This window comes from Acipenser ruthenus, chromosome 26, assembly GCF_902713425.1.
Source record: "Acipenser ruthenus chromosome 26, fAciRut3.2 maternal haplotype, whole genome shotgun sequence".
NCBI lineage: Eukaryota > Metazoa > Chordata > Actinopteri > Acipenseriformes > Acipenseridae > Acipenser > Acipenser ruthenus.
Genome location: NC_081214.1, coordinates 14445523 through 14473273, shown reverse-complemented (window position 1 = coordinate 14473273; position 27751 = coordinate 14445523). Strand labels below are relative to the sequence as shown.

Sequence of the window (27751 nt, the reverse complement as noted above, 5' to 3'; positions counted from 1 at the left end):
GGTAATTGTCGGGGGTCTCTACAGACGGGGACCGTCTGTAGACCGTCTATCAGCACAGGATCAACTGTACTATATCTGAGAAATGAATTCCACAGAGCAGCCTGAGCGTCTGGTTTAGCAAGACTCCTTTTATTCAATGCATTCCTGTGATACATCAGTGACTGGCGAGGTGCAATTCAATTCATCATTTTAATAAACATTCACAGCAAGATGGAATGAGTACAAACAAGCTGTTCACAGACTCAAAGTGCAAGACAACGGAAAACTGCGGCCAAACTAATGACTTTCCTCAAGCGACCACAGCAAGATCTGCTGCTGAATTACAATGTCCCTCCCATTTATCAACCTGATCCCCAGCACTGGCCTGCAGAGACTGTGGCAGCGGGTCGGCTCGGGGCGGGGGAAGGCAGTGGGTTGTGTTTCTATAATCTTCCAGTATAAGTCACGTTCAGAACAGATTGGGGTCTTTGTTAATGATTTAAATACAGTTGGGGCGATTTATTAACTTCATTAAATACAAGAGACAAAGGAACAGTCAGAATTAAAGTAGACCCCAGTGTTGATTCTAGAGCTGTTTGCATTGGACGATTCTACTCTTAAGACCATTGCAAATTGACAAAGGCAGTCATTTAGGATCGTGTCTTACTGCAACTTCCAATCTTACTATGAATTGACAGCTACTTGCGGGATATCATCAAGGCATAGTGACACAAACTGAACCTGCTGTTTATTTAGATAGCACTCGATGATCGTTCATTATTTAGATGATGTGAATATGGGTATTAGACGCGTGAACGTCCATCATAATCTCAGCATTAACAGTGTTAGGTGGACATCTTTATGTAGCTCAATGTTAGTTTTATTCTAACAAGGAATTATATAATGAGAATTTAGAGCAGCTAGCTCTCTATGAAAAGGCCTGCCTGAGGAATATGAAATATTTCGGCCCAGTCCTTCCAGTAATAGTGCAATACTTCTACAGACAGACAGGGGGTGCTGCCTGCTGAGGAGGCCCTCTGCTTCACTCAGATAACCTGTACGATGTCTAAAACTCAGGTCAGTGGATGCTTTCAGAAATACCACAAAACCTTACTTACATTATCAAAGACAGAGCATGTTTTTGTTTTTATTATCACATCATACACCAGTTTTTACATTGTACGTATTAAGAGCCCAAATGTGAACACAATCTAGCAGGCACTAGCTAACTATCTAGGTTAAGTGTAGCACAATATTTGGTGTTTTATTTAACAAAAAAAGGCACCAAGTAGACTGTTAGGAAATAGTCTGCTGTAAATTATGTAGTTAATACAAGTTTTCAGGGAAAATAAATTCATCTTAGAGAAAAATAACCCCCATATTATTTTTGTTTTGTTTTTACAGAACTACAATATCGTGACATCTAGCTTCCTGCTTGGGAAAAACAGAATGTAGAACATGATTCTGTCCCTCAAAATCTAACACAGTGAACCTCACATTTATATATTTGTAACTTCAGAAATGTATTCCAAAAACATGCTCCGCTTTTAATAGGAGGAATTCGGTGTATTGCTTCAGTGTACAGCCACTGCTGCTAGACCAGTGCAAGCCTCTCTTCAGACCCTAGGAGCTGGTGTAGATCCCAAAAGCTTTAAGTTACATATTGCCTGATGACACACTCAGAATTAACTACCACAAGTCAAGAGGGTGTTTGCAAGGTCTTTCATGTGCACAAGAAAGCAGCGCTGGTTTCAAATCAGTAATTACACTGGAGCGAACCCCTCTTGTCAAAGCTACTGTTCGTGTCGTAGCCCCCTACCCAAGTGTGACCCAAATTCATTATCCCCCATCAACAGGGATACCTGTTCCTCACACACTTCTAAATATAACTGTACTGCTTGTTGAATTGTCTTCACACTGTGCACAAACATTCTTCACCTCACATTTAGGTTCACGTACTCTAGTGGCTGTGGTTTACCAGGACCGGGTTGAGTAGAACTGCTTAATAGATCCAAACTGGTATTTATTAAAACATTGGGGAAATCTGTGAGGCAGACAAGATCTTTCTAAATGAACTGAAATAAGCAGACTAGGCACAGTAAGGCTAATCCAGGAAACCCTGAGCCTCTGTATTCACACTAGAGTACAGAAACACTTTTTCTTGTAAAAATGCACTGCTCTAGAAGGTTAGTCTGACTTCAATGCGAGAGGCGATTGAGAGCGGCAGGACAGACAGGGCCTTTTCATTCAGCGCTGCACAGCTCTCAAGTCCCTGAATGGGGTCAGAGGAGGACTCGCACTGAATGCAATTCAAAAATCTGTTTATATAGAGAGAGGCAGATGCGCTTTTTTTTTTTTTTTTTTTACACGGCTGTAGAGAAAGTCATTTCGAGACAGGCTAAGGGTCAGTGATTACCAAAGACAGAAAAACCTCCCTTGCTTGTAAGGCTTTGTCAGTGGATGTGATCCACTTTGACACAATGCTACTTCATCTTGCAAAAAAGCAAAGCAGTCACTCATTAGCTGAGCTGACATTCAAATCCTGCTCTGTCTTGTAAAATAAGTATTTAAATATGCAAGAGGTAGTGATACATGACCTGTAAGCAGTCCTAACCAGCGTAGCTGCATTTACATTTCTCTGTGCCGCAAGGAAAATAAATATTCCACATGACACATTATATATGTGTATATATAGGTTTTGCTGTGGTTCATTTGTATTGCATATTACAATAGGGGGTAGTTGTATTGCTGGAGGACTGTGCTTGGGCTAAAACCTGCCAGGAAGAAATCACACAGGACAAGACCCCAAACCAAAACACAGCTGCTGATTAAAAGCCTTGGTGCAACAGACACAAGCTGTCCTACCTTTGCTGTCTTTATTAAAGCAAACATCGATACCATCTTCATTATCAAGGCTTCACCCTAGAAGAAAACTCTAAAAGGGCCTGACCATGTAGCACTTTGAAAGACAACTACAGCGGATTCAGGGTTTCTGTTTAGCCTTCTGTGTACACATTTTCAAAAGAAGGTAGTTTACATTCCAATTTGTTTAGTTGCAGGGGGAATCGCTTTAAAATTCTTTAATTCTGGAAAACAAAAAAAATCCTGCAGCAGTAGGTGGTTATAAATGTTATCAACAAAACAAAAAAGGGATCTACAAGTTTTTTTGTTTTTTTTTTAAAATACTGGTAACCTATATAGTCGTTAAATTAAACAGATTCTAAACAATTTAAAAGCTGAATGGAACACACAGCTGCAGGTTTCATGAAGAACTTGAATAGCAGTGTAACAATTCTTTCAGCTTCCTAAATGCATCCTGCTGTAAATAAATCAAAGGTAAGCCAGGAACACAGTGGTTTTAACAGGCAGCAAACCCCAAGTCAAGTGGATGCCATTCAAAGTGTGTTCAATCGCTGGCAGAGAAATCGCAACGGAATGCATTACAAACAAACCCTAAGCGACAGCAGCATACTATTCTAGGCAAACATGAAACTAACACACTGGGTTTCTAACAAGTAATACGCAAAGACTAAACCAGCTTCACTGGCAGATCCCATAGGACAGGCTGCAGCATGCAGGCAATCTTAAAGACAGTGTTGGACATTGACTGGTGTTATTCAGCTCTAACGGACTAAATCTTACAATTAACATCACCACCTAGTTTCAAAATAAAATATTTCCATTTAAAATGACCAGACTGTGCCCCATCAAAAAACCTGTGGATTCTGCCGTTCTCACTAGGGAGGGGAGGCAGAGACATGAAAAGAAAAAGAAACTGCAGCAAGCAGCCATGTTCACTCAGTAAAAAGGTTTAAAATGCAGCAGTAACAGGCTGACTTAGTGAAGCTATTCACAATCAAAGTTAAACAAGCAGGAAAAAAAAAACACAACATGTTTAAAATAAACACACATTCACTGTGCGTTTTCCATACTTCTAAGCTCGAGGTAATCCCTTTAGATGAAATTTCTGTGCAATTGTAACATGTAAACTGGCTCAGTTCGTTTAAAAATGGATAAAGAAAAGGAAATGAAGGTAAACGGAGAAAGCGGACATCAAGCTCTACCAAAGAAGAAAGCTAACTCCGGCTGAAGGATTCTGCTTCTCAAACACTTCGTCTTCAAAGGAAGCTCTGTTACAGCCCTAGTAGGACACTTCAGTGGGGGAGGTGGGGGTTAGACCCGGGCCACATCCTGTGAAGTAGGATCGGTCATCGGGGACTGCAGGAGGGTTTGTTGAGCTGTGCAGAATCAGAACCAAAAAACAACTGGGGTTAAACACTCTGCACCCCTTCATCCATGGGTGCAAATCTGGAATTGTGTTCAATTACAATCACAATTATACTGAAAAGTAACAAACAGCTCCTCACATTAAACACGTTTACTCTATTTATTCTACATAACCAAGCAATATCACAGGTAACGTTTTCTTCAAACAAATAGGGTCACCAAAAGTGACTGAAAATACAACCATCATGATCGTATGACAAACCGATGTGTAACTGAAATGTAATTCATCAGTTACACAGGTGTGCCAAGGTTCCACTACAGTTCCATTGTAACTGGAATTAATTCTCCACTACAGTTCAATTGTAACTGCAGTGAATTCTGAATTGCACAGTTCCAGCTGTAATTGACCCCAGGTCTGCAAGTTTGCCCCAATTTGTCTTGTTTAATACTTTCCATCTGTACACTTTACAGGGCTGCTGCGTTGTTGATATAACCTGGCCCCTTTTGTAGATATTACCTGTTTATATGGCTGGTCCCTTTATTGTAACCTGGCTGTTTAACAAGCCACATGTGTTTGGACAGATATATACATTACCTTGGGGTTCCTCAGCGACAACTGCTTCTAAATGTTCTCCTTTTACATACTGTGCACTGTTCAGACTCTCTGTGGGGTACAGAAACACAGTTTACAAACTGACCATTCACCGCACTCCCCAGTCATACCTACTGAGAAATTGGGTCATAAAGCAAAGAGGTGCTTTCTATAATTCTCTTCAGACCACCACCCCAATCAGAGCAGAAATCAAAAGACCAGCGCAAACCACAGCATAAGCATGGAGGATTTCCTCACGCCTTCAATACCAGACACCCAGGCACGGTAGCATGGATTCCTTAAAGCAGGCCTCTGTCCATTCAGAGAATAGTTCACCCTTATTTCCCTCAGGCTAGCCCATTTTGAGAAGAATTATCTAAATTTACAGTTGGATCCTTTACCGGAACCACCTCTCCAGGTAAGAGGAGTCGGCAGGTAAATTTAAAACTCACACTTTTTGAAAAGGTAGAACATGCTGTGTGTGAGCAGCAGGCACATCATAGTCCTGTGTCAAATTCAGCCTTTGCTTAGGATATCACTGTGAGACAGTAGCCTGTCTAAACTACTCCACTATAGAGTCACCTTCACTAGGAGAACGCATGCAAGATGACGTGTAATTTATTTATTAGGAGTTACTCATTCACGATCACTCCCTCCTTCACAGGGGTATCCTGACAGGTGTGTGACAACCAAGACACAGACAATGATAATCTTAGAGTTGCCTGCTCAAAACATGCCTCTGTTAAATCTCCTTACTGCTACACAGAGAATATATAGGCAAGGACTAAAAGAAGACATCCTTCACCCATTTCCAGAGCTGAGGAAAGAGAAGAAAATCCACAAAGTGTAGACCAGCATACGATAAGGAAAGAGAAAGTATCCCCCAGTGTAAAGTGAATGAATACCAGTGAATTAAACTGGGGGCCGTCTAAAGATCTTCTTCAGAGCTGGGCTCATCTGAACCCTCAGTCTTGCATCTCCATAAGAACCTAAAGCAGAGGTGGTGTTACTGTGACCTCCTTCTCGACCCTCCCTCCCCAAGCCTGGAAAGAGCTGCCAGTACCTTGTATGCTGAAGCAGAGTTTCTTCTTCTGGTATGAGATGTAACTGGTTACAACGCCCACGAGGGCCATGCCGATGGCACTGGCAATCCCTGCAATGGTGCCAGTCTCAGCTGTGCCATCTGTGGAGGGAGCAGACAGGCTGGCTGTGCATACTGGGAACATTATTGCAGCACACAAATAGATCAACCACCTACCGGCAAAGCTGGAATGACATTTCCCATGCTTGTTAACTGGTCAGAAAGGCTTCACAGTATATATCTGTATATTCATTTCACTGTTACAACCTTCCTAGCCAATCAGATCACTCTGTTCCAGTAGATTACGTCATGATACACAAATGCTTTAGAATTTTTTTTTTTTTTTTTTTAAATAGTTCCAGTATTACATTGCGTTTTACATAGGAAAGTGAATCACAAGGTTTACCTCCATATCCTGGATCATCTGAAGGTACATTACCACCACCGCCACCGCTACCGCCACCTATAATAAATGATACACAATGCTGTACTCTTAGACAGGGGTAGATCTGACTCACCTAAACCCAGCCGAGATCGATCATCTATTGACAATACATTTCTAGAATCAATTATCTTATCAATTACAAAAATATAAATTAAGCATAACAATTTCTATTGCCAATCCACTCTTCTGAGCATACATTACAATTTTACTGAACTGGCACATGGAATGCACACATTTAAAACCCTGTGATAACACCGTGTAACAAATTATTATTTTTTTTTTTGGTTCCTGGGTAGTAAGTGTTATTTCCTAATTGCTTATGCCTCAAAAGTATAGAAAATGGCTATTATTCCCCACAAACTTTGCTTTTGTGACCAGGACAGTGATATTTTGAAATTTACCTATTTTCCAGAACATTCCAGATAGATTCAGTGCTGAGTAAACTTGGAGTAACTTCTAGAACTTTCTAGTAATATAAATAGTAGTATAAATACAGGTGCCTTAAGCCCACCAGTTCAGTTTAGTTCCAGCTGCCTAAGTGGATACATATCTGCATTTTTCTGAGATGTAATCAAGGTCATAGGAGACTTCAAAATGGTGGCATTCCTGATGGGTCTCCAAGGCAGTTTTACCAAGTTTCCCTGCTATCTTTGCCTTTGGGACAGCAAGGACACCAAGGCGCACTACCACAGGCGGGACTGGCCACAGCGGACCGAGTTCTCTGTGGGGAGGAACAACGTCAAGTAGGAGCCACTGGTGGACCCCCGGAAGGTGCTGATGCCACCACTGCATATCAAATTGGGCCTTATGAAACAATTTGTCAGAGCTCTAGATAAGGAGTCGGCAGCCTTCAAGTACCTTCAAGACTTCTTCCCTAAGCTGTCTGAGGCAAAGGTCAAAGCCGGTGTCTTTGTCGGACCACAGATAAAGAAGATCCTGGAGTGCAATGAATTCCCCAAGAAGCTCACTAGTAAGGAGAAAGCGGCTTGGAACAGCTTTGTCGCAGTGGTTCGGGGCTTCCTGGGCAATCACAAGGCCCAAAACTATGTGGAGCTGGTTGAGACTCTGGTGAAGAACTACGGCACAATGGGCTGTAGGATGTCCCTCAAAGTCCATATCCTTGATGCTCATCTTGATAAATTCAAGGAGAACATGGGAGCGTACTCGGAGGAGCAAGGCGAGCGCTTTCACCAGGATATACTGGACTTTGAACGCTGCTACCAAGGACAGTATAACGAGAACATGATGGGAGACTACATTTGGGGGCTGATTTGTGAAAGTGATTTACAGTATAATCGTAAATCTCGAAAAACTACTCACTTCTAAATCTTTTGTAGTCATTTTTGTATTACTTTAGTATAAATACATGTTAATTTGGATTCATATGTTGTTTTTTTCTGACTTTATGTGAACGAAAAGACACAAATTCGCCCGTTTTCTCATTGGAAATAGGTAAATTTCAAAATATCACTGTCCTGGTCACAAAAGCAAAGTTTGTGGTGAATAATAGCCATTTTCTATACTTTTGAGGCATAAGCAATTAGGAAATAACACTTACTACCCAGGAACAAAAATTGTGTTACATAGTGTAATTGAAGCCAATAGTGCTGGTGCATGTTTGCTCAGGTAGATAACGGCAGGCACAGGAATGGAGTTCTATGCATCAAGGTATCAAACTCCTCCACGCTGCAGGATTTATGGTACAGTGAAAAGCATTTCTATAAATCACTGGCACACTGAATCAAGCGCATACTAGAATACAAATTTGCATAACCTATACAAAACCAACTGTTTAGTAAATCAACCACTTTATGTTCAAAATGATGGTGTACTGACATGATCACATTAAGAGGGCTTCACTGTATCTACAGAACAGGCTGTGTAACAAATACTGTCCCAGTACTAGCAGGGGTGTAACAGTTCATTGTGCATCTTTCTTTACGTGATACAGCGCATCGTAATAGAGGTTTGTACTGTGCTACAAGACCAAACGCACATCATAGAGCATTGCTGTTCAAACGGTGAAGAAAGAAGTGTGTTTTATAGTTGGTATGAACACATACTCTCCCTATCCTATTTCATTTCTTTTAACAGCATTTTCTATCATTAAATGATTGCTTGATGTTATTCTGCACCATCCAAGTAGCCCATCAGGTCCAGCACATGCATAGCGATCCATATCGTATTGTGACCTGCATATATCGGGATAGGCATCCTATCATGACAGTAGTATATTGTTACATCCCTATTGGACCGTAGTGTGGGTAGTGAATTCTTAATAAAAGTTCTTGGTTTCAAAACCTACCTTTCTTCCTATCCGGAGAGTAACCATCACCTAGAATGTCTTCCAGATCCTTGTCGGAGATGGATCCACCGCCTAGAATGAGTTAACAAAATCAGAACAGGCAATTCTGTATCTATACAGCCTAGCAGCTGGGCTTTTGTTTCCAGTTACTGTTTCACTCCCAGGGCGAACAGAGAGGTGCCGCTGTGGCACAGTGCAACCATCCTTCAAGAAATCCAACAGAGCTACATCACAAATCTGAAGACAGATTCGCTTTGGTAAGCATGCAAGATTAATAGCAGCAAGAAAGAAAAAGCTAGAAAGAAAGAGCATCTCCTTTCTTCGTAGAGTTCATTACAAATCTTCAAGCAATTTGAATACTACCGGTATGTCAGAAATCACAATTACGTTCCAATGGCTTTTTTTGCACACACACACACACACACACACACAGCCACTCAAGGGAAATTGTCTACACAGCCTCCTGTTCACTATGACGCCCTGCAGTGGAAATCATATCTCCTTAATCTCCTCCCTGTAGAAAGAAACGGGCTTGTAACCAGAAGGTCCCCGGTTCAAATCCCACCTCAACCACTGACTCACTGTGTGACCCTGAGCAAGTCACTTCACCTCCTTGTGCTCCGTCTTTCGGGTGAGACGTAATTGTAAGTGACTCTGCAGCTGATGCATAGTTCACACACCCTAGTCTCTGTAAGTTGCCTTGGATAAAGGCGTCTGCTAAATAAACAATAATAATCTTAAGGGACACACACTCATATTAACTTCTAAATTGGGCTGCTGTTCTCCAGTTTTTGATGAATCCATTCATTAGAATGTCAACACTGATGATGCATTTGCCAAGCTGTTTGTCTGCATGATTATTTCTAATCCAGAATTTGAACTGTTATAACATGGTTTCTAAAAGCTATTAACCACACACGTGTATAATGTTTAAACAATGTTACACTATGTTTTTTTCCATGGCAACCCAATGGACTATTAGCATTGTCAGCCCTGATTCATTCCAGTTAGTATATGGCACCACAGCTATACCATGTTCACTGCATACAATCTGTTATTGTTAAAGCCTGGAGTTTAAGAACAGGGCTTTACAGTACATCACACCCAGTCATTGGTGTCCCACCATGATCCGCAGTGGACCCAAGGTCCATTTGAGCCGGAACGACTTTGTGAAGTTAGTTGTATTACCCAAGAATACCCTGCAGTCTTTGAAGAGTCATGAGGTTCATTTTAAACACATTGGGGTGCAGAAGAAAAAGGAAACAGCAGGAAAGCTGAAAGTGCAGCAGCTTTAGTGAGAAACAGCCCATGGCGGGCAGAAGGGCAGCTTACCACTCTTTCCAACTCCGGAGCGATTGCTGTCGTCTCTTGAACCCGTGCCTTTATCTGTCAGTCAGACAATACAGGTTATACTGGCACTGCAAACTGCAAGCCAGGGCTAGCTTTCCTTCCAACAGGGCTTCTACAAATCATATCACTCTTCTACTGCACTGCAGCTGAAACGTGGCTCAGAAGCCTGGATTTAACACTGATTCTATAGGGAATAACAGGGTAACTGAGCTGAGGTTTGAAGACGTTTTTGTCCATGGATTTGTGGTTTATTTGTGTAGACGTGTCTTTTAGCGGATGGTCTCAGGTCAACCTCAGCTCTTCACAGAAATGGTAAGCTGTGCAGTTGTACTTGGCTGAATATTTATTTTTCTTTATCATATCATGTGTCATGTAGCAGTTGTGGTGTGCGATTGATCCCCTGTACCATGTGACTTCACATGCTGTCTGCTTGCTAAACACAATTAAGTTATAAAAAAAATAAAACTGGAAGATACAAGTAATTATATTAATTGATTTGGATATATAATCTGATTGGCAGTTGAATGGGAGATTCAACCATCCAGATTTTTGTTTCACCAGCAGATGGCACCATGTAGCTTTAATTACCCAGTCCCACCTAAAGACATTTCCACATTCCTCTGAAGGCTGGCAATGTGAAGCCAGGAGCTCAGCAAGCACAGAACAAGCTGCTGATTCTCCCATCTGGTTTATTAATTGAACCTGTTTCTCCTTAAAATAACTCTACTACTTCAGTATGAAAACTCTTTCAATTATTACATTTGAACCTCGCATTGCTCGCTTGATGGAGTATTTAAAAGGTGCAGCTAAGGTTTTGAAATCTATTTTTAAAAAGCCTTTTTCACTCCCCAAATCACTGTTTAGCCTGACTCTTCATTTCTAGCAAGTGTTCCTGCTTGACTGCAACACTATAAAGCAGCCCTCTTCTCCGTGTTGGTCCATAGGTATTAGAGTCCACCCAGCGTCGCTTTACAGAGAAATATTTAACACTTCCGTGTCAGTGTCATTGCTGCTAACACGTTACAAATACATTTTTAAAAACTTGCAATGAAAAGGGTTGTTGGCATTATGAGAAGTAGGGATGTCAAACTAAATATTTAACCAAAATGGATTTAGTATGTTGTCTTTCGGTTCTATTGGAACAGTTTATGCTTATTACAGTCTGTATTCCTTACTTCCTGGGGAGCACAGCTATAAGCAAATCAGGGTTGGGGTCAATTCCTGGTTTTCAATTCCAGTTCTACTTCCAATTCCAGTTCTAGTTCCAATCCTTTTGAAGAGCTTGGAATTGGAATTGGAATTGTTCAACTGCTTTCATTTGAAGCCGGATTAAAATCGACAGAGACTTTAAGCAATGTGTTGCTCATTTTAACAGCATACTGCTAACTGCAATTTTGATCAATGACGTGTTGGAATTGATTACAAGGGAATGGGAATTGGAAATCTATTTTAAAATGGAATTGAACAGGAATTGTTTCTGTGTGAATTTGACATAGTGCCTAACTGCAGTGAGTGTATCTGAAAAGCCTTCTGTATCACTGAGCCCTTGAGTTTGTGAGCCTGCTAGATAAGATGATATGGAATGAGAGAGCTGTTCAGCTCTGCTGGTCTCTCCCTCCATGCGTCTCACCTCCATTATTATCTTTTTTGCGGTCGTTTTTGTCATCCAGAGCGTCTGCCAGGTCAAAGTCATTAGGGTTAGCTGTGAAAGAAAGCATATAGTTAAATCGAACGACTGGACTGACTTTGCAGGAAGTGAAATCCTTTGACCCCCAAGACACTGCTGCGGTGAAATGACCCAGGAAGTGCAAGCGTAACAGACTTCCTAGAAGGCAAGGCAAGCAAACTGAGAACTTCCTTTAACGTTGTGTAATACCATGTTTCTTTCAAAACTGCACATTTGAGCCCTACAGTATAGTAAATGGATGCTCTTGTAAACTTTATGAAGTTTTGCTAGCATTAACCACTTTAAGTATTGGGTATTATCTCTTTAATGCATCAGCTCAAGCACTCAGAGCCCTGGTGTGTGCACTGTGCGTTTCCTGTTTGGAAGAGGTTCAGTAAAGCAGAGTGAATCACCTGGCTGTGGTTTTGGCTGTGGTTTCCTCTTTGGTGCTTTCGTGGTGGTCAGTTTGGGTGCTTTCGTGGTAGTAGTCTTCCTGTCTTCCGGTTTGTCAAAGAAGTCAGACAGATCTAAATCTGCCAAAAAGGAAAGATTAATTTCAGCACACCATAAGAATGTACCATTCGATGTGTTCAAAAATCAATTCCCTATCAGAATTGGGAACATTGCTTTATCAAACCTTTAGATTCCATCAAATAAAATAAATGAAGTGATTGCGGTTTGTATGTAGTTGTACCATGACAACAGAACATGCTTATAAACCAGTAGGTAAGAATATTTGGCTCATCAAGCTCCACAATATGACTGTCTTGATTTAGAGGGGCAGTGTTTGAACACGAAACACAGGTGATGAAATACGGACGCCGTGTGTGTAGCCCAGGATTGGAGCTTACTTTTATTTAGATCAGAAGGGAAATCTTAACCCTTGAATCTGCTTTTAAAAGCTGCGTGTTCGGCTGAAAAAGATCAGTGCAGTCAGCTTGTTGAGCTGCGTGTGATGTCACGCAGCTAGCTGTGACAAACGGCAGGCTGCACAGAACCGTGCAGATCTGTGAGACTAAAACCCTACCTCTGTCTGCCAAATGCAGTTATTTAACCAGGACAGAACTCTTGACCTATACATGTCGTTTTCCAAGGGGGTCCTGGCAAGAGAAGGCGGCACAAAATAACCCCATAAAATCAAAGGCAAAAACAGACAAATCATTCACATTTAAAACAGTCCTTCTTTTGCTACAAAAAGACTGGGAGGGCAATGTTTGATTAGAACGTGAGTCCGATTCAATTAGCCTGCGAGTCTATTATGTGGTTTCACTACAGAAATGTATATCATGTCTAAACAGCACAAACTGCCCTGAAGTGCTGTGGCTTACTTTCCATCAGCCTGCAGCTTTAGGCACAGTCACTGCATGGAGCCGCAGTTTTTCAGTCAGTATGGGTATAATAATAAACATGGGTCTGTTTATGTTAAAGGTATTTACTCTGGTCATTTGAATTGCTTTTTTTCTGGCTTTACCTGAGCTTATCTGAAGTATCAGAATAGCTCTTACTTGACAAGATTTCCTCGTTCCATTCCAAATCATGTGACAATGTAACCTTTCAACTCTGCCGGCCCCACATGCTCTCTGTCTACATATGTTCAGTTGAAAGATTACATGGACCTATGATTTGACTAGAATGAGAAAGGCTGTTCAGTACCACTTCGGATAATCCAGACAAGAGCAAAGCCAGGTTCATTTACACAAAGTGAGAACCACACAGGATGATTGCAAGCACTGAATGAAATGAAGCGGTTCAAGTGTCTGCATGTATTTTAAATCAATGAGCTTTGATGTCTAAAGCACAGGAAAGCGTCTACAGTGATTAATAACAGCACTCTGCAAATAATATCTGGGATCTCATCTCCATGCTGGCCTGCCAATTCAAGGGTAGCTGTACTGAATTCAGCCTCTCACTTCTTATCTGATATTCGCAGTACAAGAGCACTGCTCTTGTACTATCAGCTACTATAGAACAGGTTTTTCTTATGCTTTTGTAATGTGCTCGGTAATGACAGAGTAGAGTGGTGACTATACTGTCTGCTCCGGAGATGCAGCCTGCTTCTTTAGACTCAGCAGACACACTGTGTGCTGGCTCGGAACCTTCAGACTGGCTTCAATTCTCAGTCACTACCTCCCATGTTGAGATCTCCATCCATCCTTTATCTCTATATATGCAATGATTTATTAAAAATACAGTGAAACGAGAGCAGTGGTATTAAAATCCTGCCACTGTGTATATCTCATTACAATACACAGCGCTTACTTTTCATATCACTGAATCAGCTAGCCCTTTGGGAGTGCTTGAGGATCACGGTTGAAAACAGCCAATCTGCACGGTCTTTGAAATATCTGCACATTCCATTAACAGAAGTACAACCATACCAACCATAATGTTGCTAGTGCTAACAATGGGCAAAATCATATATTATATATATATATATATATATATATATATATATATATATATATATATATATGCACACACAGACACATGTGCAGACACACACAAAGTGCATTTACATTTACAATTTGGACCTGAGCTGGTTTAGGATCGATCAAAAGATTCTTATTTGAGCCACACGTTTACACTTGAGCACAGACCTAGGCTGGTTTTGGCCCTGTATACACTTGCGTGAAGACATTCCCCCTCCCAAAACCTGTATATCAGTACCGTCTGCTTGTACTCCACCGGTATGCAAAGAAAACCTGTTTATTTAAACTTCCATTACAAAGTCTCTTCAAGGTATGCAGACATTTAAAGAAACGAGAAACTGACATTTACACATCAGTCTGACAACTCTCATTATATATAAAATATAAATGTAAACAATAACTCCCATTTATTTTCTTAAACATGAAAAATGTTTATTTTTGCTATTCAACAAAAGCAAAATCTCTTTGTTTAATAGCTGCAACGTTAAATTGTGTCGTTTTCCCCCCAGAACTGGAGTTTATTCACCATATACTAACAACGCATCACGGTACTATCAATGACACAATTTAAAAAAGAAAGCAGTGCTAGGGGTGAATCCAGTCGCTTGTGTGAAGGTAACTGCTTTTGGACCTGAAGCTAGTGCTCATACATATATTCACATCACCTACAATGATATACTTTGAAAAATAAAGCCTACACATTTAAATTGGTTGCATTTCCACAAGCATGCAGCTTTATTTTTCAAATTGTATAATTGTTAGTGCAATGATGCATATAATTAAACAAGCACTATGTTTAAACGCCTGTTACTTTTAAAGGACTGTATTCGCCCTGTGAAGGAAAACTTACCAACTTCACTGTAATGATTTGTTTCATTCTAGACAGAGGTTCCCACAAAAATGAACACTTCCTCATATCGATTTGTATCAAAATCAGATAACTGGTTACGTTTGTAGATATGTGTTGCTTTTGTCCGCGTCAAACAGGGGACGAGCGTACGTGGCAAAACCTGAGCCGTCACAGGGACCGCTGCGTTCACAGTACAGCAAATAAGCTGCCTCAAAGCTGACTTAAAGTGGCTTGTGTAAACAGGGCAAGAGCGACACACACACAGAGACACATTGTTCACCGCGGACAGGCGTACCTTTAGATCCACCTGAAGGGCCCCCAGCTGGCTTAGGTTTTGGAGCAGCTGTGAACAAAACACATAAAACATTACAATATTTTTATTGCAATTAATTTATTGTATACGAGCATCAAATCATTAACTGCACATATCTAGTACACACTTGTATGTAAAACATGTTGATTAAATGTGTTATGTTAACTGAATAATAATAAATAATAATAATAATAATAATACAAGTTTTCTATCAGTAACTTCATATAAAGAGATCTGTATACATACGTGGTTTTGTAGGTGCATCAACGAGGGCATCTTCAAGGTTAAAATCATCATCAAAGGCTAACCCTAAAGAAGAAGACAACTCCATTAGCACAGCCCTCCATTAGCACAGCCCTCCATTAGAACACTATGCACAATTGCAATGACCTTGTAGATTTAGTGTGGAGCTGGATACCACGTTGCAGACTAGCTAATACAGTATCTCAGGCTCATCCCCAGCTGCGGACTAATCTAGTACCAATTGCAACAAAAAAAGATGGGGCATAAAGTTGGGGACGAGCTGATCCCCGGCTTTAGCACACAGCTCAGGATTAATCATTAAAGCACATTACTGTAGCTTGCTAACAGGAATTTACGGGTATACGACGACGACGTCTCAATACGAGTGATTGGTTCTGGCAAATTAGATTTTAAACAGCGTTCGCATATTTTCGTTAAAAGATCGAAACTTTAAGAAACCGAACATCCTAATTAATATTGTTTTTAATTTACATTTTTTGAACTTAAGAAAATGATATACCAAAATGTATTTACGCTCGAAAGTAAATACTGAGGCTTAATTGATGAATATTTTCTGATTTTCTTAAACCACATTCACATGTATAATCTAAATTTTCCTAAAGCATTACCAATATAAATGAAGCTGCGTTAGAGGATAAACAAATTTGTTTATTGGACCAAAGACTATAAACGGTGTAAAAAATGCTAATTACATATTTCAGGAATATAGCCTAAAAGCTAAAAGTCGTGTGCAAAATGAATCAAATGGAGCAAAAACATTATTTCATAGTGTATAAAATATTTTATTGAAACTGTGGAGGACGGCCGAAAGGATTCCACAGCAATTCTGCAGCGCGCACCCGCATGGAATACGCTTGTAAGTAAGTATATTTAATGCCGAGACTGTGGAAAAGGCTCAAAGTAGATACGCTGGAATGTCGTACTGGAATTATGTATTATTTTATATAAAATAGGCCTACGTTAAGTTCAATAAGGAGGAAACTGGTTTTGTTGGTTATGAATAGTTCCGTTTCATAAAAGTTGTCAATACTTTGGGATTTTTCATATTTGTTCCAGTTAGTGCGATTACAAGTCTAGTCTACAGAGATTGCTGGACTAACTGTGTACCTGTAATGTGTTTTGGTATCCTCTAGAGGGCAACAGCAGTTACTTTGAGTTTGTTGCAATTGGGACACATTTTAATAAGCAGGAGCTTGAGTCTTTGAATAGACCTCGTACTGTCTGTAAGTTTCTTGTATAAAACCTTGAAAAGTGCACAGTGTCAACTTTTAATTTTTGAAAAACAAATGTTAATGTTTCAAGGTATGAAAAAGTGAGTTCCATCTCTACCCTTTATTTCCCAGATACAGATTATTTTTTCACAATACAAGTTAGTTCCTTCCTGCGTTACAGGTAACAGGAGCCCACGTTATATGCTGCACACAGGAAACTGTGTGGAGGCTATTGTATGCAACACAGGAAGTGACTGGGGAGAGGAAACCATTACATATTCTTATATCACTAAGCCCCAGTCCCACTGTAATCAAATCATGTAAGACACAAGTTCTAATAATTCAGACAGCGAGATGAACAGTCAGCACTTGTGAGGCAGCTTCATTCATCAGCCAAAATGTTTCTTTGCTGCCCAATTGGCCGGTTTCCCAGCAACAAGCTCAGCTGTATATGCAGACTTTCGCTGCAGGGAAATGTCTTTCCAAGTGGGACAAGATGATTTCTGCACACTGCCATTGTAGAGCAGTTTGAGACCATCCAGGTTTTACACACTGTGAGCTAAATAAGACTCCCTCAGCAGGGCTCCCGAGTGGAGCATCCAGTAAAGGCACCGCTCGGAGTGCAGGACGTGCCCTACAGCTTGGAGATCGCCAGTTTGAATCCAGGCTATGTCACTGCCGACCGTGGCCAGGAGTTCGCAGGGGGCGGTGCACAATTGGCCAAACGCTGCCTGGGCAGGGTCTAAGGTTAGCTAGGAAGCCTTGAGCACAACACCACCCTACCAGAGAGTCACTGCAATAAGAAAACATCACAAGGGTACAGTTTCCACTTCAAACTAGAACTGCCTTTAATATATAATGTACTGTAGTGATCTGTATAACACTAGAATAGATAGAGTGCTGGCAACAGATTTTCTCTGCATGGTGGCTACAGCAGTAAAATCAGCCTGGATTTATCTTGGACAGTGTTGATACTAATTCTTCCTTTTGCAGGATTTACTGTGGGGTTAATAAGACTTCCATGTGGTATACCAAGTCAGATTGTGCACATGCGGTACAGAAAGGAGCTTTTTTTCCCCATACTACAGCTTACTACTTGCAGTATGCATAAGGGAAGAGAAAGTTTGATTAGAATAAACACATTATCTGATATTTTAAAAGTGACCCCCCCCCCCCCCCCCGTCCGAGTCAGATTCATTTTGAACCTTTGAAAAAATCCCTATTGCAATGATATATCTCTTTAAAGTGTGAATGAATGGTTTATCAACAAAATGCAGATCAGCTATCCCGATCACATTTTAAAATAAAAGTCACATTTCAAAATATAAAATCAGATTTTTTTTGTGTCTGTGTTTTAGCAGGATTCCCCCAAACTGTGGAAAACTGGTCCCCCAATCACCATTACATACTGTTGTTTTAATAAAAAGGTGTTAGTTATGGGTGATACAGTACATTTGAAACTCCTGGATATTGAATCATTTTCAAGTCTATGCGTAGAGATGGGTGCTTGACTGCTTCTTCAATGAGTCATTTCATAAGAGCACTTCCCTTATCTGTAGCTATACCATTCATTCTGCTGGTTACACTGTTTAAAATGCGGTCTGTGCTTCACGGGTTTGGCAAGAGGTTCTGTAATTGCTCTAGAAGAGTTACTGATTTAAGAACACAGTTCTAGTTCCTGCCCTCATTAACTCTGAAGCAGTTTGATTTTATAGTGTTCTGTTTTTATTCCCTACCACACCCGCTTCTAAAACACTGCAGTCCACAAAAAAGCTGCCTGCAGGAATCTCTTGGAACATGTACAGAAAGTAGCTTCAATTTCAGCATTTCACACTGAAATTACGCAAATATCTGTATTAATCTTATAATACAAACATATTCTCAAATATATAAAACTTTAACATTCATACATGTATAAATCTTAACCCACAACTCATACCTTCAGTGATAATCATTGCATAATATATAAACAGGAATAGCATAACCAAGGTTACACTTTTTTTTAATTCATTTATAAATGGGCGTCTGTCAGGTAGAGCAGTGCTTCTCAAACTGTGCGAGAAGGTTCAGGATTTTTAAAATAAAATAAAGAGTATTTGAATTACTGTGATAAGAAGCAAGCATCATAAAGAGGGAAGGGGACAGGGTCCATTTCAAAGTAGAACAGCCTTTTCATAGGGAACGACACATAAATAATGAAGACAGCTACAGTAGTAAAATCAGTTTGGGTTTATCTTGGACAGTTTTAATATTAACATAGCACAAGGGGTTTAAACAGGAATAGAATAAAACAATTTAGTGAAGAAAAAAAAAGATTAGCTAAAAACTGATAATTGAGTTATCACGATTTAATCCCCACTGGTTGAACTGGGATGGTGTAAAACTGATATTTTTAACAACTGTAAATTTGTAAAACAATAGTAGTTATTTGAAACTCTTTATAAACACACAACACAAAAGACTGACACTATAGACAATAAAAGCCACACAATGCTGGTGACTAACACTTCCGCTCCATTTCCATTAATTTTAATGACCTCCTGGCTGTCATTAGGGTTTGTCCAGCACACCAGCCTTCACCAGAGGGGTTCCATTCTCGTTCTCTTAGCCTAATTGAGTGGGACACCAGCACCTGAGCCCCAGCTCAGCACGGCCAGCTGCACAGGAACAATAGCAGCACCCTCCCCAAGAGGAGCTGTTAAAGCAACGTTGCCTTGACTGCTGCTATGCGACGGTGCGATACTGGAATATCTCCCAGGGCTTCGACTCCGGCAATCCCAAGATTCTTTTTGTTCCCGTGTTATCCTGATACGGGCTACTCCTCTGTCCTTAGGGTACCCACTGATCCCCAGGGATACCCCAAGATCCCTGTGAGGGACTCTCAGTTGGGGTTGTGGGTTGATGAAATAGCCATTCACATCTGGAGGAGTTTCAATCTGCCGGCTTGGGTCACAAGACTGAGACTGATCATCACAATCTAACAATGGAACAGATGACCTTCACATGAAGTCCAGAGGCGAAGGATTAGACATGTTGAATTCACACCGGGCCGTCTATTAATTCAAACCCGAATCTCTATTATTATTATAAGGGAAGAGAACTGCAAAAAACCAGGAGTACTGCAGCTCGTTCCTAGCACATGAAGGCTATTCCAATGTCGTCCACCACTGTCTATCACCCGCCTGCTACAGCCAGGAGGAGAGCGAGGAGGGCTGGCTGACATTCACAACCACGTCCCTTAAGTGCAGAACCACATCCTTCACATGCTTCTTGGTTGTAAACAGCACATTCTTCCAGTGAACTGAATCAATTGCGACAATGCATTGATAATGATTTTAATTCAAGTACTCGAATACTCGCCCCTAGCAGCACCGCACTGGATAAATTCAAAATTCTCTTTAATCCAATCCAAGGAATCTATTTGCATCTAAATGGGATATTTAAAACGTGCAGTGTCCCAGATGTGTTTTGCATAATGAAGGATTGAAGACCCTGTTGGAAATGTCAGTCTTACAGGCACTTCCTGTAAAATGCATTTTCTTTATCTTTTACTTGTCAAGACACTTGCAGATTTTGGTACCGTTCTGCACCGCCAGTCCCTTTTTTGTTTGCTGCTGATATACTCAATTCCACTACACAGCTGCCTCACCTAAGCAGCATCCTGACATGCAGCCCAGAGAAGCAGCACTGGACCCCAGGGATTAATTGAATCTCTAGTAGCTGTGTGGTTAATAACAAGTACAGGATATAGTGCTTTATAGCCTATTCAGATACTGGTGGAAATGTCCCTTAAACCCCACACCCACACCCACCCCCTCGCCTTAGCAACCACTTCCTAGATGCCATCCAGACAGTTTCCTGCAGTAATCTGACATCAAGTGTATAGACTCTAGGTCAAAGGTCAAACATTTCCAATGACCGCATCAAGCTTAGTACCAGCCACTGAGGCCTGTTAGGTGCTGCATTGTGAGAAGAATCAGAAGCAGCAGATCTCAATTAAACAGACCCCCCGACCCCCCACCACCCCACCACCTCGTAAGAACAGGTAACACTCCCTCTTAATATCAGTGTCTTACAAACACACCATAAAACTTGCAATATTGAAAACAGAGAACTTGTGATGGGCCCTCATACAGTAAAAAATGTTTAATTCAACTATAAACATGGTCTAACTGTGAGACAGTCAACTATTATGCATATTAAATTGATTACATCAGTTTATGCATAACCTTAACCTTATTCGTGTTGATTTGTACCAGCTGGGGGTCACAGCAAAATGAAAAAAATAAAAAAAGCCTTGTTAAATCCATAACCACACAGGTGTTTGTAATTCTAGCACAACACTCTTAACTTGCTCTGTTACTTTGAAGACTCCTGCACAGATCCAATCCCATCAGTAAACACTCACAGTGGGCAGAGCCGGGGTGAGATGGTGAGCTCAATCGCACGCAGATTCAGAGAAGCAAAAAAATAACTGTCGATTCCAAATTAATAAAAAATAAAATATTTCCTTTGCTTAAACCCTTTACACAAAAACGATGCACAGGCTTGACTATCGATAGTTGTCAAACGATACGATGCATCGCCTCAGCCTTACAGCTTTTACATACTCCTGAATACCTCTCAGCATCACATCAATCAGTCATGTGAGAGACAGCCCATTTACACCAATGTGTTCTGTGAATAAATCCAGATCGGAGGCACCGAACCACAATTTTTGTAATTAAAAGAAGTCACAATTTACTTTCAGAAACCTAGACAAATGCAACAGAACAGCTGCACTTGCCAAGTCCTGTTTCCTCATTTCACTTGTAGCATTCGTCATCCAATCTAAATTGAGTGCCTGCCGATCTTGCACAACGCCAGTGTCTGCTTAAAGAAGCTATTATTGTCTTGAAGAGGCAAATCATACTGCAGGTTTTAAAACCTGTCTGAATGGTCACCAAACCTAAGCAGACACCGGCTTTTTACCAAGCAGTAAATCCCAGAAATTATTCTGTTTACTTAAAACTGGTAAATTACAGAGGCACATTGAATTATGACATGAAATTAAGACAGTTGTTGAAAAATGATTTATTGAATGTATGTATAATAAAAAAGCAAAAAAAAAACAAAAAAAAAGCTTTTTTGTTAGCGACATTCATCTCCTGCCAGGGCTGTGAATTAGAAATTTGAGTGGTTAGTAACATGATAAAGGATATCAAGAATATTTACATACATCTCAATACAAGTTTCAGAAGTGCTTCACTGGGTATACAGTATGAAAAAACTTACTGTTACAGGACAGAGAGATGGACAGACAGGGTACCTCCATATACCAATTCATAACTTATGCTAACAAATTTATTTTTTATTTTCATAACTGGATGTGAGAATACTATACATCACACATTAAATGTCACCCACATTAAAACAATTGGATATTTGGATTTCTATAATGCATATTATGTAAACAAAAGTTGTTGTATTACAATCCACTACCAAATCGTACGTTAGCTACACACAGCAACTCTCTATGGCGCTGCTGCTGTGTATGGAGCAGGGTATAGTATCCAAAGCACTGGGGGGTACCTATAGCGGTTGTATTGCTTCAGTAAAATATGTACTGAATATCTAATGTACAAGACAGTGTGAGAGAAGTGCTATGGTAGAATATGTTTGAAACATACAAAATATACGCTAACGCTACTAATTTTAATTTCGAAAAAACCAAGCACCGTCCGTCCCTCCCCCCTCCAGCTCATGTTAACCAGAGGCAATCCTTTAATTTCTTCATTCTCCATCTCGACAGCAAAGCGTTGTTATAGTGTAAGCTTATTGAAAGAAATGTCTCTAAACCCCTCTGCTGTTTGGGATTTTTTTGTTAAATGCCCAGGCGACCAAAAAAAAAAGTTGAATGCAAACTGTGCAAGCGACTGTTGATGTATCATGGAAGCACAACCAATCTCTGGAGTCACTTGACAAGCAATATTTTTACTACTACTAAAAATAATAATAAGTTAATATTATTATTTTTAGTAATAGTAAAATGTGATTGATAACCTGTTTGGAACGGTGGCTGTTAACTAAAGCTTTGTTTTGCTTAAGCCCGCTGCAGTTGGTGCTGCTGCAATGGAAGCTTACTGTATATATCACAAGCAGCAACATGTACATAAACAACGTGTATTTTTATTGAAATTATAAAAACATGATTACTGTTCTATATAATGTATTTTTAAACTACATGTCAATGTTTTATTCCATTTATATGAATTACCTGTAAAATAGGATTTTCAATCAAACAGCTATGGTGACGTCACCAGTACATTATTAGTACCATCGAAGGTCAAAATGTACCCTCCATTGCACTTCCAGCCCTACATACAGTCCCTGTATAGCCTCAGATTATGACAGACACATAACTTGTGCTAAAGTTTAATCGCTATTCCCTAAAGCTTCAAACAATACTTAGACATCAACCCTTCAATGAATCAAGTGTGTTGTATGTTTTTGTTTCATAGTTCCTTGAACAGTTAATTTTAATGTAATCCTAACCAAATGTTGAGCACTATGCCTTTCACCTGGGTTCGAATCTTGTTTAGTTTGCAACTTAGCCCCCTGTGGACGTACACGTCCCAGGTCACAAAACCCCTACAGTACACAGTTTGAGACAGTTAGCAGCGTCTACAGGAGAGAGGCCCAGGACTGAAGAACAAGCTGGAGATGGGAGGTCAGGATTGAGGTTCTCTCTCATGCTGAGCTGTGAGGGGAGGCTCATGACTAGCCACAGCCAGTGTCACTCACCAAAGTATAGTATTAAAATGTTCTGACATAAGCTGCACCTCCCTGTTTCAAGTCAGTTTCAGTCACAATGGGCAAATCAGAAGATATGACAGACTGATGTGGAGCTCGGTTGGCAGGTGCTTTAGCACCCAATTTCAGGGCATGAAGTTAAGGTAATGAAGGGCAAGGCAATGTTGCCTTCGTTGGGTGTGAAAATTCAGGGGCACCAAGGCAGTTCTAGGGGGCAAAAAGGCTAAACATAAACCCAACCAAAGTGATCTCATACTCATTCATAAAACTAAACTAAACTCAGAGAGTCTATTATGTTGCTAAATTTTAATTCAAACAAAACAAATACATGTTTTCTGAATCCAATTTAAAAACAAACTTTCATAATGAAAAAATAACAAAAGGGTAATTTGGCAAAAAAAATATATATTCTGGGTATATTTTTACTAAACTCTGTCAGTCTGGCATGGCATCACAATCATGAACAGCTGGATGTACAGAACATTAGATGTCTACATGTGAGAGACTTTATACAACTTCACAGTTCTTCAAATGATTTCCAGTTTTGTTATGGTGCATTGCTGAACACTCGATTCAGGGAAAAAAAAACACATTTTAACCCCATTTATTACAAATGAATTACAAAACAGCAATGGTCATTGAAATGTCTATATAAATTGGCAATTTATTTACACCAAAGACATGAAAGGAGTTCGAATGTGTATTGCATCTTTGTATTTTATATCAATTTTAAGCATAGAATCAGATCTCCTTATACCATATATGATCATAGAATATGTGATTACGTGTTAGTTTTTTTTAACTAAACTGTAAATTAAAGGGCATTTACATATAGGTCTACATTATTTGCACGCATCACTTATTCAGATTGAGTTCTCCAGAGAAACCAGGTGCTCACTCAGCTGAGGGGCATTGCTGTTGACTGGCCTAATTTACCAGTCCTCCTGGAACAAGTGAAGAAACAGCTGCTTGGGTTTGTGCAGCTCGCTGTTCTCCACAGTCTTAAGAAAAGCAGTCATCACAAACCCAAGCAGCGATGTCTTCATTCCTTTCACTTTGAACAGTAAATTAGCCTGACAGACACCAAAGACACTCCCCTGATTGTCAGCACCTGGTTTCTGTGGAGGGCTCAATCTGAATGCTTGCTTTGTGCAGCACTAGTGGCCAGTGCTCCTTGAGTTAAGGGTGTTGCACAAAACCGCTAAACACGTCTATGTCAGTACCATAGTTAAGGGGAAATGTATCCTTAAGTGTTATATTTCATTCGTAAAGTGTCTTATGTAACCAGTACATATTTGATATTACATGTCTTTCTTTCCAATGTTGTACAGTAGCTAATGGGAGTGCAAAACAAGTATTTGTGAAATTATTTTGTTTTCTCAGTATGGACAGAGCATTTTGAGAAGGGGCTTCTTAATACATACTAATAAAGTAAATATGACTGTGAATACGAACTGCTTTCTTTTGAGTTACACGAGTGTGCTTATATTGCCTATTACCTAACACGGGTGCTTCTGTAGATAAAACAGGGTCTCAATTAAATAATCATTAACTTCTATTTATTATTGCTTTACTGTCCTGTTATATATTTTTTTGTTGTTTGCCATGCGATTCTATTAATAACTATGTATGCGGTGCATTGTACACATTGTGAAAACGTTAGATCGCCACTTTCTTCACCGCTACTGTTTATAGTAACAGTACTGTAGAAAAATACTGAGTATAAACTATATTAGAAACTCAGCTGATAGCACACGTGTTAGCGGGCTACAGATTTGTATTTGCATACAATAGGCCTGGCAGTGGAAAGGAAACACTCAAAAATACAAGCGTAATCGATATAAACATATTTGAAAAGACGACGCCATTTTTCTCCCGTTACGCTTGTGCAGGCTGTGGATAATTGTATTCCATCCCATCTTACAAGCGTAACGCACAGTTCATAATTTTTAGAAACTTTTTTTCTGATAAATCAAACCCCATTATTCTTTTTACCTCCCAACTTCCAAGTACACACAAGTTAAAGTGCGTTCCCTTTGTTGATCGCCTGCGTCTAAAGCCGGGTCCACTACTCCAGTGTCCTGATATAGCACCACTGACTCACGGATCTGTGCAGCCTGTGTGTTTCATCACTGTGCCCTAGTGGTGCTCTCTAGTCTAGCTCACCCACCCCAAAAAAGCAACACACCCAACGTGCTACGGAGCTTCTAAAGCCAAACAAACAATAAAATGCGAGAAACATACGTCCGATTACGCAGGGAAGTGCATCGAATTCACAGTATATATCACACGAATACAGCAGTTTGGTAAAAGTTGCAAGTCCTAGTCTTACAGTTGGTAATAAGAGAGCACGAGAAGAAAGGAAAAACCGCTTACCTTTCAAAACGAGCATAGAAAGGGCAGCTACCAAGAGCCAAGCAGGATGACGAGGCATGACCGAAACAGCGTTGAATTCGCGTTAAAATGGAGTCACTGCGTATTTTAAAGCTGAAGTGAGTGTTTGTGAAGTCTATTTTTCATGTAAAAGATTTGAACACCTCTTATCGACCCGACAGCAACGCTGCTATGCAGGGCTGCAGAGGAGAAAACCTCACACTCTGGGCGGTGCAGCGTCAGAATCACATTACACCACGCAGGGCGGCTCCCTTCTTTCAACTCAGAGCTGCATGTAAACGCATCTGCCATCAACTGATAACGGGGAACACTCGTGTAAGACACTGACAGCGTTTCAATGGAACATTATACAAATACAGATTTTAGCAACTTTAATGACGTTCTCTTATTGTGCACTTATTGTGAAGAGACCGAAGTCTATCTGACGACATACATATTAGCCTGTCCATACACACGCCTAAACCAACGAATGAATGAAGCTTTTCATAATGAGCAGACAATGACATTGAAAAATATAACTAACAATTAAAAAGAATTGCCCTACCTGTCAAATCTTGAGATCTGATGTTTTAACTGTTTTTGTTGTTGTTGTTTTTACCTATTTTCTTTGTCTAAATCTGAAATGTTATCTGAGAGTTAATGGAAATGCCAGGTCTAAAGTATTTCTCTTTAACTTGTACCACAGCAAATGTGAAACAAGCACAGGATTCTAATAGAAGTGTAATGTTTTAATATATATCCCTGTCATTGTCAGTTTGAGATGCAGTGATACAGATTTTTAGAGGATCAATAATAATAATAATAATAATAATAATAATAATAATAATAATTAATAATAATAACAGTTCTTGTCCTATACCGTATGTGCTAAAACCTGTCCTACAGCATAGAGGACCCTTAAAATGGTTTCCACAGTAACATAATAGGATAAAGCACAGTATAGGTAAGCATTGTAGTTCAGAGAGGCATGGTACTGCAAAATGACACAGGGTAAACATTCATATCACTTTAAGTGATGTACAAAATCAGAAAATCCCTAACTTCAGGGTGCCTATTCCCCTCTCAGTATCCGGTATACGTCTGTCCCAGTGGCACTAAGAGTGTGTCTACAGCACTGTGCTTAAAGAGGAGCTTGGTACAGCTATCTTAACTAATGTATTCTTCTTGTTGATGTAGAACCGATGTGGTATTTCTTATCCACTAGGGGCAGAGTCGGATAGGTTAATGGTTACACTCTGGAAATCCCTCAGAGCAGCAGGACAGTGCCACTGCAATGGCAGCACTTCCAATAGGACTACACCGGCATCATTACCTAGATCCCTTTAGTCATAGAGCCTGGCTGATGTCACATGGTAGAAAGCAGCAGTGTCTGTCTGGCACACAATGAAGAGCGGGCTGCAAAGTAATGTAGGTCCTTTATAATGAGTTTTTACTTTATGTAATCTATTATGAATTCTGCAATGAGGGTGGAATGGGGTTGTCAAATCATTTCAAGCTTTCATTTTCATGGTTTTCCAGGGAAATACTCACACAAAAACAAGATATTCATAATGCAAGACTTTAATATGTAGCTAATATGTAGTTTTAAGCTTTATTACAGCATTTAAGCCAAAGAAAACCAAGCAGTATCCACTGTTAGGAAACCTATTATATATTTTTAAATGCTATACACATACTTTTATGTCCTCATTTTTGGACCCAGGGCCCAAAGGGAGTATTATTTAATAACTGCACATTTTGTGTTGTGTGCTGAAAGGCACCATTTTGTTCAAATCACATTGTATTCTGTGACACACTCACAGCACTTTTTCCAAATCAAGTTTAGGAGCAAAGAATTGAGTTGTAATGTATGT

The 27751-nt window shown here is 40.0% G+C and overlaps 1 protein-coding gene across 3 annotated transcripts; it reads right to left on the bottom strand.

Annotated features, from left to right (window-relative positions):
* Positions 1–108: 108 nt before the first annotated feature.
* Positions 109–26172, bottom strand: cd99l2 (CD99 molecule-like 2). Of its 3 annotated transcripts, none has more exons than XM_034050822.3 (11): positions 25881–26166; positions 15484–15546; positions 15220–15267; positions 12059–12178; positions 11610–11681; positions 9962–10015; positions 8630–8701; positions 6286–6342; positions 5862–5981; positions 4802–4870; positions 109–4217 (listed from the first exon to the last, which is right to left on the bottom strand). In XM_034050822.3, exons 1-11 carry the CDS (start codon positions 25936–25938, stop codon positions 4153–4155), a joined length of 798 nt encoding a protein of 265 aa, XP_033906713.3. In that variant the 5' UTR covers positions 25939–26166; the 3' UTR covers positions 109–4152. The 3 variants fall into 3 exon arrangements, with proteins under 3 accessions (XP_033906713.3, XP_033906714.3, XP_058856732.1); XM_059000749.1 differs by lacking the exon at positions 109–4217 and adding an exon at positions 5704–5787 and having other exon boundaries at positions 25881–26172; XM_034050823.3 differs by lacking the exon at positions 9962–10015.
* Between the last annotated feature and the right edge of the window lie 1579 nt (positions 26173–27751).